The 21,944-nt window shown below is 47.4% G+C and overlaps 1 protein-coding gene across 10 annotated transcripts in view; it reads left to right on the forward strand.

Moving 5' to 3' along the window:
* The window catches only part of RIPOR2 (RHO family interacting cell polarization regulator 2), a 229,617-nt gene that overhangs the window by 165,511 nt on the left and 42,162 nt on the right, over positions 1 to 21,944 (forward strand). For all 10 annotated transcript variants that reach the window (XM_078446583.2, XM_078446582.2, XM_060614652.3 and 7 more), the window contains 7 exons: positions 2,064 to 2,190; positions 3,937 to 4,092; positions 4,890 to 4,968; positions 7,928 to 7,951; positions 9,043 to 9,096; positions 12,506 to 12,655; positions 16,347 to 16,410. In XM_078446583.2, coding sequence (XP_078302709.1) covers positions 2,064 to 2,190; positions 3,937 to 4,092; positions 4,890 to 4,968; positions 7,928 to 7,951; positions 9,043 to 9,096; positions 12,506 to 12,655; positions 16,347 to 16,410 — 654 coding nt within the window. Of the gene's footprint in view, positions 1 to 2,063; positions 2,191 to 3,936; positions 4,093 to 4,889; positions 4,969 to 7,927; positions 7,952 to 9,042; positions 9,097 to 12,505; positions 12,656 to 16,346; positions 16,411 to 21,944 lie in introns of those variants that run through there.

A 21,944-nucleotide genomic window follows, 5' to 3' on the forward strand; every position in this document is an offset into this window, starting at 1 on the left:
TAAAATTCCCCAAATTTAGACCTTAAGGTGATTATAAAACTGTCGACTACAGAAATAACGCAAACTAAAGTGTCTTCTTCCTTTTTTTTTAAGTATTCATTTATTTTTTGAGAGAGAGAGAGAGCAGGGGAGGGGCGGGGAGAGGGGGGCAGAGCACCCGAAGCGGGCTCTGCACCGACAGCAGTGAGCCTGACTGGGGTTCCATCTCCCGAACCTTGAGATCCGGACCTGAGCCGAAGTCGGACACTTAACCGACCGAGCCACCCAGGCGCCGTGACGATAGTGTCTTCTTGATACTCAGGACAGGTTGGCGTGTACACACAAAGATGGCACAGGCGTGCTGTATGAGCCTGAGACACGGACGACCTCTTAGGAAGCAGCAGAGAGCACCTAGAAGGACCTCGTTGAGTCTTGCGTTTCTCCCTGCCATCGGTGCGTGAGGTAGTACCTTCACTGCACGCACGCGCGCGCACACACACATCATCACTTCTTTGATTTGATTTTTTTAATGTTTATTTTTGGGAGAGAGAGAAAGAGAGACAGAGCACCGGAAGGCGAGGGGCAGAGAGAGAGGGAGACACAGAGTCCGGAGCGGGCTCCAGGCTCCGAGCTGCCGGCACCGAGCCCGACGCGGGGCTCGAACCCATGAACCGTGAGATCATGACCTGAGCCAAAGTCGGATGCTCAAGCAACTACGCCACCCAGGTGCCCCTCCATCGTCACTTTTAAAATGCTAAAGAACGCCAGCAAAACTTAACCTCCTACCCCCACCCCTGCCCCTTCCCCCCCCCCCCCCCCATAGCTGGCATGGAACTGGTGGGGCTGTGGTCCCATCCAGCAAGCCTGGAGCCTGTTGTAAGGCCTGTTGCCAGGTGAGTCAACACCCGGGCTCTGCAAGAATCCCTGTACACCCCAGAGCTGCTTTCTTCTAGAGAGGGAGGGAGGGGGTAGGGACCGAATGAGGGGATTTAGAAACCAGCCAAGGCATGGGGGAGGGGCCAGTCCGGTACGCCCTGGCGAAGTGACTCTTCCATCCCATCTGAAAAGTTCCACTGCTGTGCCTTTTAGCTTTTCTTGCTTGCTTGCTGGGTCTTTAAAGGACAGTTACTGGTGCTGTTCAAATAGGCCAGGCCGGTGTCTGCTCACTCTGGAAGCCCTCAGTCCTCCCAGAGGCTGCCTCCCCATTCTCCTGGAGCCTGTTCCTCTCCGGAGTGAGGTTCCCTGCTAAGACAATGGTATCTGCTTCCACTCTGCCTGACCTAGGCGGGTAGAATTACCTAACAGCTCAGGCCAGTCCTTTGGGGGAACTAACCTCAGGCTTGTGTCCGCCAGAGTTGTGTTTTGACAATGCCTCTTAGTCATTGGCGTGGTGAGTCTTGACAAAAGCCGAGCGAGAGACTGAAATAGGGGGCGTGCTTTCTGCTGTATTTCCCCCTCCCTTTCCTCCCGCTCCTCCTGTATTCTCATTTAATAACCTACATTATCCCCACTTTTGTGAATGCTCTCTTTACCCGTCTTGTTTTGCAAGGCCACAACAGTGGCGAGATCGTATCTTTCAAAATATACTTAAGGGTAGAAAGGAGAACAAGCTTAAGTAAATTCATCTCTCAAGAAACCTCGTGTTTTCAGCCATCTGACTTCTAAATGTAGAATCCTACCCTGAGACCTGACTGTGTTTTGAATGGGATGCGGGGCCTGGCCGAAACGTTGACTTGGCCTGTTTGTGTGTTTCTGCTGTTGAATGGAGGTAAACGTTCCGAAGGTTTCATGTATCTGAGCATGTCAAAAAAAAAAAAAAAAAATCCCAGAAAAGAAACCTAAAATGACTGATAATTGTGTGCAATTTTCATTTATTTCTGTCTCAGTAGGTGGGTATCTTTTTCTTCTTCACCCGCGAGCTGAATCCTTTGGCTGGAAAGGAACGAGCCCTAGGAAACAAGACTTACAAACATCTAATGGTCTCATGACTCACCTCACCTCACCTTTGTCATTGTTGACAAGCTTAGTGTTTTTTCTGCCTGGACCTGCCTGTAATTTGCCATAATCTTTCCACTGTCTTACAGGACTACCAGCCAGACTCCCAGAAATCATGTTGGTAGGGTCCCAGTCCTTCTCACCTGGGGGACCCAATGGGATCATCAGAAGCCAGTCCTTTGCGGGGTTCAGCGGCCTTCAGGAGAGGCGATCCAGGCAAGTCGTGTGCGGGTCTCTTCCGGGACGCAGCGCGAGAAGGACGTGAGCTCATGCCCTGGAGAGGCTCTGTGAGCACGCAGCCTTGTCAAAACACACACACACGTGCTATTTGAATCTCTTTCATGAAACAGACGTAATGCACCAAAAATTAAGGACCGTGGTTTCTTTTCTGTCATTTCAAATTCCTGCTGCAAAGCAGATGGCTGAGGATCTTGGACAAGCCAGCGGTATCTGTGCATAGCTTTCCCCACCCTCCCACTCCACGCCCCATGCAGCACATTCCCCACGGCATCCAGATTTGGGAGCCTGCGTTGGGTATAAAGTTACGCAGCCGGTAAAGACAGCATCTGCACATCAACTCTGGGAAGCAGATGTCATTCGGATACGGGCTTGGGAAGTTAGTCTTCCGCTTTCTCTGGAATCTCCCTTCATCTACGCCAGGACTTGGGGGAACACACGGGTAATGAAATAGGTAACATGGAGTAGGTCTGTCGTCGGTTTTTCTGACACAGCAGAGGTCTTACAGGCTCTCGGGCCCTTGTGCTCTGACCTGTCACATCCCCTTTGGTGTGCACGGTTGCGGCAGAGGAAAAGGCACGGGGCAGGCACCTGCCACACTCGGAGGTCACGGCTTTCCTGTTGACAGTGGGGTCAGTGAGGTTCTGGCCTCTTGGTCTCCTAATCGGATCGGTAGTTTGGGTCTAAGCTATCAGGTGTCCACTTTCCCACCGCACTCCCTGCCACTAATGTGACACTAAGTTTTATGTTCTACCTAAAGATAATTTACTCCATCAAAATCAAGCTGAAAACAAGCTATTGGCCCAGCTACATGGACTTTTCTTTTTTTTTTTTTTTAATTTTTTTAATGTTTATTTATTTTTGAGAGAGAGAGAGAGACAGAGTGTAAGCCGGGAAAGGGCAGAAAAAGAGAGAGGGAGACACAGAATCCAAAGCAGGCTCCAGGCTCCGAGCTGTCAGCACAGAGCCCGACGCAGGGCTCGAACCCACGAACTGTGAGATCATGACCTGAGCCGAAGTCAGATGCCCAACTGACTGAGCCACCCACGCGCCCCTGGACTTTTCTTTAATGCTGTCTGGAGTTAGCCACATGTCGTGCTTTTACCTTTATCTAAAAACTGTTCAGGGGCACCCGGGGGGCTCAGGCTGTTGAGCATCTGACTCTTGATCTTGGCTCAGGTCATGATCTCATGGTTCATGGGATCGAGCCTCGATTTGGGCTCTGCACTGACAGCATGGAACCTGCTTGGGATTCTCTGTCTCCCTCTCTCTCTGCCCCTCTTGCACACTTACTCTCTCTCTCTCTCTCTCAACAAACATTTAAAAACCAAAACTGTTCATTCACATCCTAGACGAATTTAGTAGACGTTCGTGCCCAAGGTTACGTAGCACACGTGTTTTTCCATTGGATTATATCCTTCTGCTTCCTCACTTCCTCGGAAGTGTTTGTCCTTGGCTTTCCATAAGATGTCAGTGGTGTGGCATGTTTCCACGCAGAGCACCGTACCTGACGGGCTAGCCAGGTAGCCTGTCCAGTTCAGGGCAGTAAATCTGATAGTACATCTGCTGATAAACTAAACACAGGATGGCTCAGGTTGTGCATATATAAGGGACCGATACCTTCCCCGAAAGACACGAATACAAACACAAGATGATGAAAAAGGCATGTCTTTGCTCAAGTCCTTTTGGATGCTGAGACTCACAATCTCTTTTCTCTCTGCGTAGATGTAACTCCTTTATCGAAAATCCCTCCGCTCTCAAGAAGCCTCAGGCCAAACTGAAGAAAATGCACAATTTAGGACACAAAAACAATAACCCTCCCAAAGAGCCTCAGCCTAAGAGGGTAGAAGAGGTCGTCAGAGCCTTGAAAAATGGACTTGAGTAAGAACATTGAACCAACAATACCCTAGAACGTTTCTCCTTTCTAAAGTCCTGGGGGAGGTGGGGGCACACAGCAAAGTCTTAGGAGATCATTTTAAAATGTCTATTTCTGTAATGATATTTCATTCTTGCACCGCAACCGAGGAAGCCTTAAATGAGCCCCAAACATGTGAAATATGTTGGGTTTCCACATCATATCCATGACATTGAAGGACATCTGAACTAGTGATGTGTTTAACTCAGCCTCGAATTGGAGTTCACTTAATTAAACAATGGTGGACAGATGTCTCCATTTTAGTGATTGCTGAGGAAGAGTTCTGAAACCTTCCCAAGTTGTTGTATTATGTCATATTGTGTCGTATATATTATATATATATTTATTATTATTATTATTATTATTATTATTATTATTATTTTCCCAGAATAAAATTTCCCTAGAGTGCAGGGTGCCCTATAGAGTCAGTGTTGTATTTAACTACATAGAATTCTGGGAACCTGGACCCAGGACAGACTCCATAGGTGTTTTGCCCCTTCTCTCCCCATTGGTTTTTCTTTTTGGACTTTCAGCCTCACAGGGTTCTCCTCTTTAACCATCTGGATAGTACCAGAAGCAACTGCTGGAGCTTTCCAAAAGTTGAGAGATTGGGAAACACACAGCCTCTCTCCCACCGACTTTGCCCTCTGCAGAGCAGGAACCAGATTCTCAATCCCCTTCAGGAGGACAGGGTCAGCACCGGCACCAGATGTCACTCGCCAGGCACAGAGCTCACAGTGGTGTTTCCTGTTGTTTTTTGCAGCGAGTATCTGGAGGTTCACCAGACGGAGTTGGACAAGTTGACAGCTCAGTTAAAAGATATGAGAAGGAACTCTCGCCTGGTAGGTGTCGTGCAACCAGTAGGATGTTAACACAGTATTCCTTTTTATGGCTAAGTGTCCTTTTCTTTTTGTCCTGGATGGAAATGGGGAGATGGAGAAGGGTACGAGGACAAGGAAGAACCTTTAAGAAAAGCAGGTCATGGGGCGCCTGGGTGGCTCAGTTGCTTAAGTGTCCGACTCTTGGTTTCGGCTCAGATCATGATCTCAGTTTGTGGGTTTGAGCCCCACATTGAGCTCTGTGCTGACAGTGCAGAGCCTGCTTGGAATTCCTCTCTCTCCCTCCTTCTCTGCCCCTCCCTTGCTCTTTCTCTCCCTCAAAATATATAAATAAAACATTATAAAAGATAAAAATAGAAATATCTTTAAAAAAAATCAGATCCAAGGGGCAAAGTACTTACTGTCCGCTTCCTGATGCGTATTTGTGAAGGAGGTTATATTTCTTCTTAATGCTTTATTCTTGATATTTTTCAGTATTTTCCAAACATGTTTATGCAGGTAGACTTTATAATCAAGAAAAAATACTGGGGCACGTGGGTGGCTCAGCCGCTTAAGCATCCGACTTCAGCTCAGGTCATGATCTCACTGTTCGTGAGTTCGAGCCCCACGGGGACTCTGTGCTAACAGCTCAGAACCTGCTTGGGATTCTCTCTCCCTCTCTCTCTGCCCCTCACCTGCTCATACTCTGTCTCCAAAATAAATAAACATTTAAAAGATATTTTAAAAAAAAGAAAAAATACTAAACAACAGCCACAACCCCCTCTGCCTCTCCTCCCAGTAATATAAGGAAATGCAAAATTGGGGTTGTCCTAGCATATTGTTAGTGCAGAATTTGGAACCCAGAACCACTAAGAAAATAGTACAGTTCAGTGACGTCAACGAGGGAAAGGAAGGAGGCTCCAGCGGTGCCTGTTATGAGAAGCTGGAGGGGCCCCCATCCACTTTAGTTACATGTCCTCCTACCCAAGATGTTTGTAGATGTCCTCTAGTCCAATGAATCTGTGAAGACTTGTCTGCTTGCAGAGGGGCCTCTAATCTATACACTACTTTATTTTATTTTTAATGTTTATTTTTGAGAGAGAAAGAAAGAGACAGAGCGTGAGCGGGGGAGGGTCAGAGAGAGAGGGAGACACAGAATCCGAAGCAGGCTCCAGGCTCCAAGCTGTCAGCACACGGCCCGAAGCTGACCTCGAACTCACAAACCGTGAGATCGTGACCTGAGCCAAAGTTGGATGCTTTAACCGACTGAGCCACCCAGGCACCCCTGTATACACTATTTTAAATGATTTTGTTCAGGGGCACCTGGGTGGCTCAGTGGGTTAAGATCTGACTTTTGGTTTTGGCTCAGGTCACGATCTTGGGTTCATGAGTTCAAGCCCCGCATCAGGCTCCACTCTGACAGTGTGGAACCTGCTTGGGATTCTCTCTCTCTCCCTCTCTCTCTGACCCTCCCCTGCTTGCACTGTCTCTCTCTGTCTCTCTCTCTCAAAATAAATGAAATAAGCTTTAAAAAACGATTTAGTTCCGTTCTAAATGATCTTACACCAGAATGTCTCGAGGCTTCGGAAAGCCCAGGAAAAGTCTCCATATACTAGAGGGTCCAGCTGTGCGTGAACAGCCGCTCTCTTCTTCTGTTTTAGGAGATTTGCTAAAAAGTGTAGTGGTGTCCTTTTTTGAAGGCTTAGAGGTTAAAAGCTTTGTCGAAGCTAAGGATTTTATACCCTGGTGATGTTAGAGTATGAACTGCCCCATCTCTGTGGGGAGTGGCTCCTCATGGAATGGGCTTCTATGCCCTTGGCCATCCCCAATGGCAACAAATGTGTCTCCTTGGAGAACAATGGTGAATGGATGGAGGGGCTTCTGCCAGGACCTAGTGTCCCATAAAACCCCTCCCGAAGGGGCTGTGGGAATGGTGTACTGATTATGCTGTGATATTATGAGCACACAGGAAATGAACTTGCTTAAAAAAACATTTTGTGAAAAGCATATCACCGCCCTCCAGGACACCTCTTAAACACCAGTTTTATCTGTTTAAACAGGAAGGCAAGTATTCTTTTAACACATATATCACTGCCGCATTTTCTGTTAACTTTTTTTCTTTATTTTTTTTAATTTTTTTAATTTTTTTAATTTTTTTAATATTTTTTATTTTTTTATTTATTTTATTTTATTTTTTATTTTTTTTTATTTTTAACGTTTTTTATTTATTTTTGAGACAGAGAGAGACAGAGCATGAACGGGGGAGGGGCAGAGACAGAGGGAGACACAGAATCGGAAGCACGCTCCAGGCTCTGAGCCATCAGCCCAGAGCTCGACACGGGGCTCGAACTCACGGACTGCGAGATCGTGACCTGAGCTGAAGTCGGACGCCCAACCGACTGAGCCACCCAGGCGCCCCTCCCTTCTTTATTTAAAAGTTAACATGGGGGCACTTGGGTGGCTCAGTCGGTTAAGCATCCGACTTCGGCTCAGGTCATGGTCTCACAGTTCATGGGTTTGAGCCCCGCATCGGGCTCTGTGCTGACAGCTCAGAGCCTGGAGCCTGTTTCAAATTCTGTGTCTCCCTCTCTCTCACTCTCTCTCGCTCTCTCTTGCTCTCTCTGCCCCTCCCCTGTTCATGCTCTGTCTCTATCAAAAAAATAAACATTAAAAAAATGAAAAGTTAACATGAATTTATGTGTTCCTCAATACGTAAGAGAGGAGAGCTAAAAGCAAGTGAAACCCTTAAAGCTCCCAGCATGCAGAGAGATTGGGGTGGAATTCTGGAGACACGAAGTATAAATAAATATTGGCTCTTAAAAGTACTCTTACCGCTATTTGAAATAACCCAGTAGAACTTGGCAGGTTTGATCATCATTTCACTGGTAATGCAGAAATGCAGACTAAACCCCTCTGTTCATATCAGTAACAATTTTGAGAATAACTTTTAATCCCAACACTCCTTTTTTTTTTTTTATTTTAGGGTGTCCTGTATGACCTAGACAAGGTAAGTTATCATTCTGTGCTGAGAGTTGCTGGAAAATAAGCACTGAATCTTTGAATAGAGGTCAGTGATGTCCTCTTAGGCATAACAAGACCTCAGAGAACTGAGGATTTTTCTAAGCCTAGAAAAAGTCATGCTTTTCTCTAATGAGGGGGTACCATCATGTAGCTCCAATGCCGTCTTTAAGGTCACTTCCATAAAAGTGCCACCTGGTTGGAGGGTTCTCGGTGTGCTGATGAGTTTCAGGACTTCCCGGGTATTTAAGCACCTTACCTGTGCCCCTTCTAAATATGGACTATACTGTTTCATCAAGCCAAAGACGTCCTTGATTGGAAAATACACTGGTATTTTATATGCGCCTAAGAGGGAAAAAAGTGATTCCAGTTAAATCCTGGCACCATTTTTTTTCTTTTCACTTAAAATTTGTATTGTATGCCTCAGGGCAAAGCCCTTCGAGCTTTCTTTTCGTTGTAGATTTTGTTTTTGTTTCTTTCAATATGCTGCTGTCCCCTTCCCATGCCTTTCTGTAGATGCAGAGAAAGTTTTAATGCTGAATCATGGTATGATGGTTTTTTTGAAGACATTTTAAAGGGTAATTAAATTGAATGCGTGTAATAACAGTATTTATAACTCAAACGAAGGGATGACACATAGAACCACTGTGATTATCTGTGAGTGTGCACCGGCAGTAGGGATTGTAAAATGCACCCCCGTTTCAGAGACACTAAAAGGCAGGGGGGTGAGTTCATCTTAGAGGTGATAGAATGGAGGGATTGAGGTCTAGCCCAACATGATACCGTCCTGCCAGAGACCCAGTGAGTTCCATTTGATTGGCTTCCCTCGATGTTCCACACAACGATTCCAATAACCAGCTCGAGTTCATCTGTCGGAATATTTATTCCATGTTTCAGAAAATACTTCCCGAATTGTTCATAGAGAGTCTCTGAAATAGCCAAGATTGGAAGAAAGGGGGGAGGGTTCGCATTTTCTGGTACTTCTGAGTAGGAGAGCGGGGAGAAGATATTCCTGCCAGTCTAGATGGGTTAAACTGTAAATGGCTGCATTTTTTTTCAAACTTCTTCTTTTATTTCCAGCAAATTAAAACGATTGAAAGATACATGAGACGCCTGGAGTTTCACATCAGTAAGGTAATGGAAGTTCCTGTTGTCTTGCTTCTGTGTTTCCGTTCTCAGTCACTAATCACTACGCCTTGGGCCTAAGCGTGGCGTCTAGTCCGTGGACAATTTCTTACCTAATTGACTCCTAGCAGTTAAGTCTTCCAACAGGCAGTAAAGATGGAGACAAACAAGACTTAGGAGCCTGACAGTCCGGCATAGTACCGACCCTACTCAGTTCAACAGACATTAAGTGCTTCCCGTGAGGCACCCACAGTGCCTCCTGCTGGGCTTTTAGTCTCCACGTAGTCTTGGTAAAGACTGAACCAAACGGACCTAGGAGAAACTTCACGCTTGCGAAACTTGACCTCTGGGCACGCATACAACTCGGTACCCCGGAAACTTCTTCGTGAAGGCCGTAGAAGTACTTACGGACGCTTCCATGTACCTCTCTAACTCTGTCGAGCGCCCAGTTCCTTCTGCCCTTCCTCGCATGACCTCTTCATCTTCGTCGCCCGCATAGATGGGGGCCATTTTGCCAGGCTCCCTGACACCCAGCCCTGAACCCTACAGATACTTCACTGATGGTCCAGCCAGACTTCTGTGGGGTGGGACTTTGTCACCCCTTGTTCTGAACACTTAAGAGAGTTACCGGGACAGCCTGGAAATATTTCCCTTTGGGAGCCACTAAATCACACCAGTAGCTATTCCTGTCTGCATCCCCGCGTGGCAGAGGAGACTCTTCCAAGTACGGAGACTGGATGCTTCAGCCGATCTCTGTGCTAGGAGTCAGAAGCCCTGGATTCCAGGCGTGTACTCTCTGGCCTCTATCACCTACGTGGACCTGAGTGTTCCACTCTGTGAAATGGGGCTGGGAGGTGCACGTGTTCGGTCTAAATGACCCTAAGAGTTCCTTCATTTTAAAATTCTGTGATGATTTATGCGCACGTAAGCACGCGTATCTATAACTGCCTTTGTGCGTTCCCACTCTGACAAATCCCTTTTCCCTCCGCAAATCTGAAACCGCTCCAATTTCTGTTAATAAATAAAACAATGACATCCATCAGAAGGTATCCGTGTGGCCGGCAAGTGTTGGCAGATTGAAACCCAGCAAGAAGGCACAACCCTGCATTAGGTAGGAGTGAATTTATCCATCTTGTATCCATCGTTGTTAAACACAACAATCCCGGCGGCTGTTAAAGGTTGGTAGCGGTCTGTTTGCAACACCTATATACAGCATGCCTCACAAATTATAGTCAACCGAGTGAGTCAGTCCGTTTATTTGATGAGAGCCGCTGCTGACTTAAGAGTCGAGACAGATGCTTGCCTACAGACGGGCCCGTTTCCACTAAGGTGAGTACATGGTAACCCTTTATCCTAAAGGTGAACTCCATTTGGCTAGGATAGGTTGATATTGAAATGAAAACGAAGAATTAACTTATCTGTAAATGCAAAGTAGTGGACTACATCATCAGGGCTAAACCAGAACCCCGCCAGCAGCTTCCTTGTAGACGGGATTACAGACTCGGAGTTTTTGGCAAACCCGGCCACGGTGGGGGGAAAGGTTGAAGGCGCAGGCTTCCAGGGGATTACCTGGGTACAACCGCCTGACCTGCGCTGGAAGAGGTATCAGCTCTTGCGTTTCTAAGAGTTTCGTGGGGACCTCCCGCGTCAGAACGATCTGCAGCGTTTATTTAAAACTTCAGATGCCCAGCCCAGCCCTAACCTCCTGAATCAGCATGTCAGAGTGGGGCCTGGCCATCAGCATGGTAATGAGCTCACCAAGTAAGGCTGAGTTTAACTTTTAAGTATGGGAACCACCTTCTGTGCCGGTCACCAGCCCAACGATTTTATCGGCACATCACCACCCCTGAGTCTTAGGTCTCCCCCTTAATCAGGCACGAATCCATCGGCCCCAAAGATGAAAGGCTGCTTCCCGGAGTCTGGCAATTGCTCTCAGCAGAGTGCAGTGAACTGTTGAAGAGCGACAGAGAATCCTGTAACCAGAGAATAATTTGCAATCTCTTAACGTTCATCTTCTAAGCTGAGTGTGATGACGTCTAATGTAGAGACCGCAACTGGGGAAAACCACGCCACTGGCGGGTCCTACTGATGCTTTTTAGCGAGCGCCCCAAAACTCGCCTTCAGAACCAAAGAGGAATCTTCAGCTCCAAAACCCATGACATTTACCTCGACCGTCTTCTGGCTCTGTAGCTTTTTGAGGCAGTGAAGTTCGTACAGAAAGGAAAACAAGTTGTCCGAGGCAGGCTTCCTGGTCTCATGGATTTCCTTTGCTTCTGCTCACTCCTGGTGCTAGTGTCCTTTTAATCTGCCTGCAAGCTGTTGTAGTTAACTGGGTAGCGTGTGGATAATGGAGGAGAGTCCAAGCCTGTGCACCTACACGTGACCGGCAATAACGAGGTTCTCTCAGTGTAGGCACACTTGGAGATGGCCTGTGCTGTGGGGGCTGCCCTCTCCTGCTCAGGATGTTGAGTATCCATGGCCTCTATACCTACCAGATAGCAGTAGCACCTCTCAGCTGTGCCACGGGAAAAAAAACGGCCCCAGCTTTTGCCAAATGTCCCCTGGGTGTCAAAACAGCCTTGGGTTGATTGAACATCACTGCCTTAGAGGCATCAAGTGATTATCAGGCTTATAGAATGAGTATGGTTGATAGTCATTTGCAGAAGGTTTATTATCATCTAGAGGCATAGGTGTAGAGGTGTAGGAGGAAAATGCTCACGTCTATTGTGAGGCTCTTTATTGAAAATGATTTTTGTAAAATCTTGGCTCAATTTTTTAAAAATTTTTTTAATGTTTATTTATTTTTGAGAGACAGAGAGAGATAGAGCATGAGTGGGGGAGGGTCAGAGAGAGAGGGAGACGCAGAATCGGAAGCAGGCTCCAGGTTCTGAGCTGTCAGCACAGAGCGCGATGTGGGGCTCAAACCCAAGGACGGCGAGATCATGACCTGAGCCGAAGTCGGACGCTTAAGCGACTGAGCCACCCAGGCACCCCTCAATTTCTTTTTTTTTTAACTGATAAATTTACATGTGTGGATATCACCTTGTGACAGTCCTCTTAAAATAAAGTGATAATAGCCTCATATAAACGCTTCCAGCGTTTTTTTGCTTATGAAGAAGACTCCTGCCTTCGTTATCCAGTACGTATCTCACACAGCCACCGGTGTTCAGCTCATTTCCATTTTGTGCCATTTGAAAAGACAGCTCAGATTAAAATCTGCTTCAAAATGGAAAATGGATCCCAGTGGCTAAAACAAAAACGATTGGTCTCCGTCTGAAAGGATGACGCTTCTGCCAAGAGTCCCCTTGTTGAGGTCGGAAACGTAAATACCTTAAGCACGTAGCCACGGCCTATGTAACTTCTTCCAAGTGAGATGAAATGTTTACATCCCTTGTGTGCCCTCTTGTGATTCTGACAGGTGGACGAACTCTACGAAGCTTACTGTATCCAAAGACGCCTCCAAGACGGTGCCAGCAAAATGAAGCAAGCCTTCGCAGCCTCCCCAGCCAGTAGAGCTGCCCGGGAGAGTCTGTCCGAGATCAGTCGCAGCTACAGGGAGTACACGGAGGTACGCGCAGGTCTTCTCAGCAGCTTGAGTCCCCCCCAGGCCCCCCACCCCGGGATTGTCAGAATCGCTGGTCACCGCCAGCAACAAGGGGAGCGGCAGCCTCTGGCCCCATGCTACTCTTCAGGGAGATGTTTTACTGTTGGCCTCTCTCGCGTTGGTTTGAGGCTGTCCGTGGAATTATTTAAGATGACTGCTGGGTAGTTTGCCCAGTTGTATTTTTGTTCAGTCTTCATTAGACCCCGCAGCCTTTATTGGCTTTTCTCAGTCCCCGAACATCGCCTGTCAGACACCCGTTTCCTAGTGCCTTGGAACATGCTTGCTCACAAGCTTGTAAAACCCTAAGACTGTAGATTCTACGAAGCCATTCGCTCTTGTGTGCTCGTTCTGCCTTGTACTCTTTGCACACATAGGCTGCAAACGCTTGTCGGAAATTTCAGTGAATGCTCAAGTCAGCCGCGATGCCCTGGTTTTTGACATTTAAGTGCGCTTCCAAATTTTCTAGCGTGTGGTCGAATCTGGCTTTATTCCTGGAAGTCGAACAGACCCGGTGGGTAAGATGGCTTCCCTGGATGTTGGGTATCGCTAAGCCTCCTGCCCAGGATTATTTTATTGTAAGGAAGTTCCCTTCTATCTTAAAGGAGGCAAGATAAAGAACCCTGAGCAGAAGTGTGCTCTCCTGGCTTCTGTCTCTGAGGCTCAAACATATGACACAGGGAGATCTTCAGTCCTCCTGGGGTCACCTGATACCAAGTGTCTTTGATGAAAGCTGAATTATTAAAGCAGCTTGTCTCACTAGCCCGTGAGTCTGCTCACCGATCGAATTCCATGAATGAAGTCATCAGCCCCATGAGGGTCTGCTGGACAGTTCCCAGAGCGGAGCGTCTGTCACAGCCCTGCGGCGGGAGGGACCTCACGGGTCACTTTGTATGGCCATTCAAGCTGTGCCTCTGGTCGGAACCGTTAGTCCCTTTCCGTGGTCTGAAATGGGCTTCTTTACCCATGTTCCCCTTTCAGAACAACGCTTTTTAAATGCATGAAATAAAATACAAAGAATCCAGGAATTCAAAAGAAACCAATTATCCTGAAACAGATATTTCAATATTAGCCGTCCAGTTGTCAAAATACCTTAAAAAGCAAAATATTTTGATTATCATGCTATGCTTTGGTTCTGCTGCTTTATTAGCACATCAACGTTAAGTTATAAGATCTAGCAGTGTCTCTACTTGTTTGAAGTTATAAGATTTTAAAGCAGCAAAAAGTATAAATGATTTTTCAAGGTACCTAGAACAAATGATATGACCAGGAACATGCCTGTGATTTCTGTCCGTGTCAGAGTCACAGGTACTGGTCATACTGCTGGGGCTTCCTTTCTACATTTGTGACACTTCAACATGATAAGTTTCAATTAGAGGTTGGGAAACAGCGGAGGGTTTCTTTTCCTCGTCCAAGTTGGTGAACCCAGGGGTTGAGGATCTCTGGCTTAGAAGTAGCCCAGCCCTGGTTCATGAGACCACCTTTCTCCGTATTCATGACATCAAAAGAGCAGTTATAGAGGTCGTTCAGAGTCCACGAGCAGATAACGGACCGGCAGGAGCTTCCTGTCCTGGAACATTTGCTAGCCGTTTTGGAAGCACCTGCCCTTGGTCAAGTGCCAAAACATGGCATCACAGTCTGCTCGCAAATTCAAAGATGTAGATTACAATTTCAGCAAGAGGGACTTCTGCCTTAGAGAAGAAAGTGTCGGATTGCTGCAGGGCCCTACCTCACTTGACATCAGGTGGGTTTGTGTCTTCCCAGAACTGCAAAGCCAGGATTTGATAGCAAAGAATGTTTAGGGCAAGAAGGCTCTGGATGCTTCCGCAGGTGCAGCCACGTTCATCAGTCGCTGCACGGGCGAGATGGAAGCAAATCCTGTCCACAGAGGTCCTCAGCCGCTAGACTAGCTGGCCCCAAGGTTTTTTTGAGGACACTGGTGCCAATCCTGGCTTGCATGATAACATCACTGGCCTTTTTGGAGAGTGTGACGTGTTCTTTCACAGAAACGCACGATGCTCTAAGAAAAGAGGTTTATAATACCGAGGGTTTGCTTTCAAAGCTTTCGAGCAGCACAGAGCTCAGACTTCAGGAAGTTTCCCCCAGGTTTGCGAAGCTGTTTCAGGCACCAAGAGCTTACAAGGGGAAAGACAATGCCATTCTCTTTGCGTCCCATTCAGGCACCAGTTCAGAAGAGTGATCTTTTGGGGCAGAACAAAGGAACAAGTAGGAGAAGCAGTAGCCTTACAGATCAGTCCTGAAGTCCTCAGCAAACAAAATGTAAAGGGAGCCATCCCTGTCAGCACCCTGGGCTGGCCCTCCCCACCCCCACCCTCCCTCCCATCGTGGAGGCTGACTGCTGAGGGGGAAGCCTGCAGGTGCCCCCGCCTGGGGGAGGGGGCGGGCATGGGCACCGCTGCTTCCTGCAGCCGAGGTGGTCTCCGGAGCTTAAGCTGGTCGACCTGCAGAGGGGCCCCGTGGGGAGAGCCCCCCCGCCAGGGTGCTTTTCCTTTTCTGATCTCCAGTGGCTCTGTTTGGGTCATCAGATACTGAGGAGGCAGGGTGGGGGCAATGACGAGTCTAACCACACACTGAGATAGTGTCCCTTCTTCTGCCTTCAGTGTCCCCTCAACTCCAGAGTCAGCAGAGGACTCTCGTCACACCCAGGAATCACTTCCGGGCACCTCAGGAGCCCCGCGTCACTCATAGAGCACAGTGCTATTTTTGCCCCCCCCGCCTTTTCATTAAGAAAAATTCCCAATCGACAGAACAGTCAAGACTAGCGTAATAAACACCATCTACCTTTACGGAGGTTGACCAGTTGGTAACAGTTTGCCCCGTTTGCTTTCCTTCTCTCACATAGGCCCAATTTTTTCTTTTTCTTTTCTTTTTTTTTTTCTTGTTGAGTCACTTGACAGTCAGTAGTAGACATTATGACACTTTACAGTAAGTATTTCAGCGCCGATCCCATAATGGCAACCCGTGTAATCTGTGTATCCCTTGCACAAACACACAGCATTGTCACAAGTAAGAAAATTAATCCACTCAACAGAGTTATCAAAGAGCCTGTGCATTTTCAGACGTCCCCTATTTGGTCCAGTAATGTCTTTTCTGTCTTAGTTTATTGTCCTTCAAATCAGGATGCAATGAAAGTCAACAGGTCGCATCTGGTTGTTATGTCTCTTTAGCCTCTTTTGTCTAGAACTTCTTCCCCCCACCCCCCAACATTGACCTTACATAGAATCCCGGCCAGTTCTTCCAGCATGTCATGTTCTGGATTCGTCTGTCCATGGCATAATTTGATGACATAACTGATGTGCCATCTGAAGGCAACACAGCAAGGCTCCTGTTGCAGTAGGTCCCGGAGTCAGCAACGTAACGGCCTTGATCTTCTCCATTTAGGAGAAGACTGCTTTCCTGCTTATCTAGCATCCCAGTCCTCGTTGTTGCACATGGAAATAATTGAACTTGTTCTGGGCTCTGAATTTCCCGTGCACCATTTTGTCGAGCAGGCTTCTCCGGCAGTGCTGGAGACTTCCAGGAGTCTCCTGGAATCCAAGCACTAGTTACTTGTTTGCGGCCGAGAGAACGTCGTGCGGCTTGAGCTGTTGTGGGAGAGAAGCCTAGGTCTGATGCCACTCTTTTGTACTCTTCACAGAACATGTGTGCCATTGAAGCAGAGCTGGAGAATCTGCTGGGGGAGTTCTCCATCAAGATGAAAGGTACTCGGGGTGCCTGGGGGGCTCAGTCAGTTACGTGTCTGACTCTTGATCTCAACTCAGGTCATGATCTCACGGTTCATGGGTTCGAGTCCCGTGTCAGGCTCAGTGCTGATAGCAGAGATTGCTTGGGATTCTGCGTCTCCCTCTCTCTCTGCCCCTCCCCTGGTCACGCTCTGTCTGTCTCTCTCTCTCTCTCTCTCTCTCTCTCTCTCAAAATAAATAAATAAACTAAAAAAAAAGATGAAAGGTATTTTTCCCCCACAGAGAGTCAGGAGCCATCTCCACAGACAGAGCTCACACTATTTTTATTTTTCTTGCAAAGGCACTGTGCCACCACCTTTACCCCTCCCCATTTATGTTAATGTATTGATGTTCCAGAACCTTCTGGTCCTAAGACTCGCCTGCATCCTTGAATCTTTATTATGGCAGAATCTCAGACATACACAGAAGTGAAGAGAATTTACAGTGAGCCCCATATCACCTAGATTTAATAATTAGTAAGATTTTGACACATTTGCTTCATTTGGTTTTTTCCTTTGATGATGCATAGCCCAGATATGAGTCTGCCTGTATATATTTCAATACGCATCCCTTAAAGAATAGGGACATCTTGGGGTGCCTTGGTGGCTCGGTCAGTTAAGCATCCGACTTGAGCTCAGGTCAAGATCTCATGGTCCGTGAGTTCGAGCCCCATGTTGGGCTCTGTGCTGACAGCTCAGAGCCTGGAGCCTGCTTCCGATTCTGTGTCTCCCTCTCTCTCTGCTCCTCCCCCACTCATGCTCTGTCTCTCTCTGTCTCTCAAAAATAAATAAAAACGTAAAAAAAATTTTTTTTAAAAAGAATAGGGACATCTTTTCCCATAACCACAATGCCCAGTATTATCATGTCTAATGAAACGAACATGCCTTTGTTATTAATCTGTTCCCTGATCCAAGTTTCCCAGTTGTCTCAAAAATGCTTTGTATGGTTGGTATGTTGCCATCGGGATCCACATGAGGTCCAGGCATCGTAAGTGGTCATTCGGTGTCTCTCTTAGGCTTGCTATCACCTAACACAGACCCTTCCCATTTTCTTCCTACCATCGACTTGGCATAGAAACCGTTGTATAGAGTATCCCACACCTCGATTTGTCTTCTGGCTTCTCTGTGGTGTCACTTCAGTTACTCCTTTGCACTCATGTTTTCTGTACACTACCCACCGGTTACTTCCTTTTATTCATCTCTAGTGTTAAACCCACAGAGGTCTCTGCGTTTTCCTCTTTTTCCCAGTGCGTCTGTGGTGTTTGCTCTGGAAAGTTCCAACCTAGAAGCATGATGGGGTTATATTTGTAGCGCGGCATCTTCAGAACAAACAAGGCGTGCCCGCTGTAGCAGACGGAGCATCGCCCGGGCCTCGCGGGCAGGGCTCTCAGATCAGCAGCGGCAAATCCGTTGAGTCTTGAGTTTGGGCCCATTGACTGCAGCCTCGAAGGCTGGGCGCAGGCGGTTCCGGTCCTCGGGTTTCGTCGGCAGCCTGATCCCTGGCTTGTTGCTAATGGGAACTTAATCACCCTCTTGCCTACTTTTTGCAGTGAAGGGAGTAGAGAAGGGGTACTTTTTCAAGTGTTCAACAGGAGACTTTCGTTTTGGAATCTGTCATTTAAGTCTGCAGGGCACTGTTTGTGTCCAACACCAGGCCCCCCGTGACAGCACGAGAGCCGCTCTGCATGTTTATTGCTGGAGTAACAGTGACCTTGACCTTCAGTGTCTGCAATGGCTGCATTCTTCTCTTGGGCAGGCCTGAGAGTGAACTGGTTTGGGATTTGGTGTTAAATCTCAACACCGGCGGTACCACCGAGGTGGGGCATCCGTGCCCTTTCAGTTTTCCGTTTCTTGTCTTCATGTTGGCTCCTCACGAGAGTCAGAGGTTCCAAAACCGCTCAGGCCCTGCCCCAGACCCAGCAAGTCAGGGCGGGGGGGGGGGGGGGGGCGGGGGGGTGGCAAGATTTTTTAAGACTCTCAGGATGGTTTCAGCAGCAGCCTGATTCTGGAAGACAGTTGCCCTGAATCAGTGTTTAGCAGCAAGCACTTCCCTCTCCTTTCCCTCGATGCTCGGTCACCATCTGTGCAGACTAGTCTGTCTCTCGCTGAGAGAAACTCGGGCAGCACATCTTCCCGCTGTCCCAGGTTTCCCCTATTTCTGGTGCTCACGGCTCTCCAGGGCACCCATCATTGGTGAGGTGATAACTCCCCCCATTTTATTGGCAGGAAGTGGGCATTCAGTGACTTGTCCTAGTACCCACTAAGTTGGAGTCAAACTTGACACTGAATTCCAGGCCTCTCCCAGTCCCATGCTCAGTCCCCTATGAGGAGGACTGCAGTTTAAGAGAGCAAAGCAGACGCTATAAACTGTGGCTCAGAGCATGGCCTTTCACTTCCCTAATCTGACATGAAAACTCAGAAACTACAACTAGGAAGCCTTTCAAGGGTAACACCGGCAGGGAAATCTTCCTTTCTTTTGATAAAGGGAAGCGTCCTCACACTGCCGAGAAGTCTTATGTCTTTACCATCAGCTACTTTCTTATCTGTTATTCCTTCTGGTAAAACATAACTACCCCAACAAACATATTGACATAAACTGAGGATATTTCATAATATTTTCAGACCTGGTAACCCGACTTCCTCCTGCCACACCCTTCCACACTTCCCTTTTTGCCCCACCCAATGTGAAGAAAACAACCATTTTGGGTGTGTGTGTGTGTGTGTGTGTGTGTGTGTGTGGCAGTGGGGGTGTGGCTGGATCGATGATAAAAACAACTGATCAAACACTTAGGGAGCCCCTGCTTTTGGCCACGCCCTACACTGCCTCCCAATGCGTGGCCCCAGGTGTGAGTTCCACACATCCACTGGAGAAGATGGAGGTGTGAGCCAGAGGTATGAGCCAGCGTGTTCTCATTCAGTGGAACGAATCACCTGCTGGACCAGTGGGGAGGCTGGATTATCTCAGAAGCCTGGGGGGGCAGGGGGAGAAGGGTGCCACTCACCTGTCTTGGGGGACGGAAGCAGGGAGGAAGGAGGAAGGCTCCCCAGTGTCACCTCTGAACACGAATGAGAGGGACTGCTCTGGGCACGTGAACAGCAAGGCAATGGCGTTCACCAAAGAGGGAAAAGCATGTGGAAAATGACAGGTGGGCCGGCAGGGCTGAGCCGCTTCCCGGAAGAAGAGTTACGGACGTGCGTTGGCACTGGATCTGAAAGCACCTTGAATGTCAGGTTAAAGAGGGAGCGTCTTGTTAACCAGGACGGTGACGAAAAGACGTGGGCTCTCGGGGAACAGTAGCTCCCGCAGCGATTGTTCCAGTGACCCTCCAGGGGGTGTGTGTCCCCACGCCTGCACCTGCCCGTCCAGCTTGCAGGGCGGGTCAGTCCTCAGCAGAGGGGAGAACTCCCTGTGGGCTAGTAAATCTGCATTATTTATACCTGGTCAGTAAATCAGGAAGGCCTGTAGCAGAGCTCCTGGCTGGCCAGCTGCTTGGCTCTTCGCCTCGGAGTAGAAAGCGTGACTTCCTTAGCTTCGTAACTACTCCACCAGGTGCTAAACTTTGTTCACAGTGTCATGAATACCCGGCCACCCTTTTCCCTGTGTATATGCGGTCAACACGTGTGATCTTTTTTATCTCTGGAGCGGAAGATCATCATAGAACTAGAAAACGTGGGGTGGGGGAGCATTGTTCTGGCAGATAAGTCTCTGAGCAAAGGAAGGAAAGGTGAGCGGCTGCCTAGTCTAGTGTCTGGGCCTTCCAAATGGGGTGCAGAAGCCCGTTCAATCCGTAGTAGGTTTTACAGTAAAACAGCCAAAGGTAGCGGAGGATGCACCATAGAAATAAAAGTCCCCTACCCCCACCCATCCCTGGATGCTAGCCCCCAGTGGTCCTTAGAGAGGCCGAAATGAAAGCTTTCTAGACCGTGCAACGGTAATCACAAAACCACTGAGAAAGCATAAAGATTTCCCCAACTGTGAAAATCCCAGCAAGCCCCCAGCCGGGCCTCAGAGACCTCAGGCTGTAACTACAATTGGCCTGCTGTTGGTTTTAATTCTGCAGCCAGTACGGTGATTGGCTTACGGGAGCAGAGGGCGGGACCTGGTTTTTGCCTGCCTGTTGCCAATTGGCTACATTGTGGTTGTAATCAGGGTCTCTGTGATAGCGCCACAAGCGATTTCAAGAAATTTTGCTTTAATAACATGGGCTCATAAGCTCAAAAACATCAGTACCAAGTACCTTTCTCCCATTAGACAAGTTCTTCAGATATGAAATTCCCGGTAATTTTGAAAAGGGGAAAAAAAAACCTTCAAAGGATTTTTCCCTTTACATACCTTGTCAGTTTTGGGGTTTTTGTTTTTTAACCAGGCTTCTGGTGTATTTGCACAGGTAAGCCTGCAGCGGATGAAACCTGCACTAATTTGCACAGGTTTTAAAGGGCACTTTGGATTTTCTTAGAATCAGCACATCTGCCCTATCCTGATTTGTAAAAACCAGTCAATTGTGCTTTTTTTCCCCTAAGTATTAAAAAAAAAAAAAAAAAAAAAAAAAGACTAATCCTCCAGAAAATGACTAGGGAAAATTGACTTTTTAAATTCTGCTCTTATTTCAGTAAATCTTTTTAAAGTGGCTTGTAATGTTCTAGTTATTGGCAAAGTCCTAAGTGGCCTGGCTCGGTGGGGAAGGAGGCAGAAGGAGGTGGTGAGTTGCTGCCATCTACTGACAGACAGTGGTAACAGCGGGTGCTTTTTTTAAGCCTAAATGGACCTTCCCTATCCTCTTAACTGTGGCCGTGCCTCTTGGACCCGGGAGAGGCGGTCATTCCTTCCAGCCTCACAGCTTAACGGGGCCATTCAAAGAAGGCAAGATCCACTGTGTGATACCATCGCGGTCATCTTTACACGGGTAAAACCATACTTACCCTCACATAAAATCAATTAGGAACTCAAAGGTCGTAAACAGCAGCTGGAGGAGACTGGGCCACCAAGGGGTCCGTTGGCCGTATGGACGCCCTGTGTGCGAAGGCAGCTGCGAGTCCCAGGGCCGCTCTCATACCAGCCATTCAAAATTATCTCCTCTCCGGCTGCCTCTACGAAAAGAGCAGTATTGTTCTCGAATCAGTTTTAAATTTTTTAAATGGTACCTTCTAATTTTTTTTAACATTGGCAAATATACCCAAAATTTTTAAGTCATAATGTCATCCCTCTATCCAGTGCTGACCTTTGTAAAAATTGTCATGAATATCCAAACAGCCTGTTCTCCGCATATATGCTGCCCGCCAACCAACATACGTGATCTTTTTTATGTCTTTTTTCTTATAAACACATGATATTTGAAAAAAAATCCAATAAAAATCACTACTGAATGCCAAACGTTTAATTTCCCTCTTAATCCCACCCTACCAGAGACCATTATTTTTAATATTTATATTAATTATCGTAACATAATTCATACATAATAATTAATAATAGCTTGTTAAAGATAGCTAAACATTTGTACTGAATTTTTTTTAATT

This window comes from Panthera onca, chromosome B2, assembly GCF_046562875.1.
Source record: "Panthera onca isolate mPanOnc1 chromosome B2, mPanOnc1 haplotype 2, whole genome shotgun sequence".
NCBI classification, from domain to species: Eukaryota; Metazoa; Chordata; class Mammalia; order Carnivora; family Felidae; genus Panthera; species Panthera onca.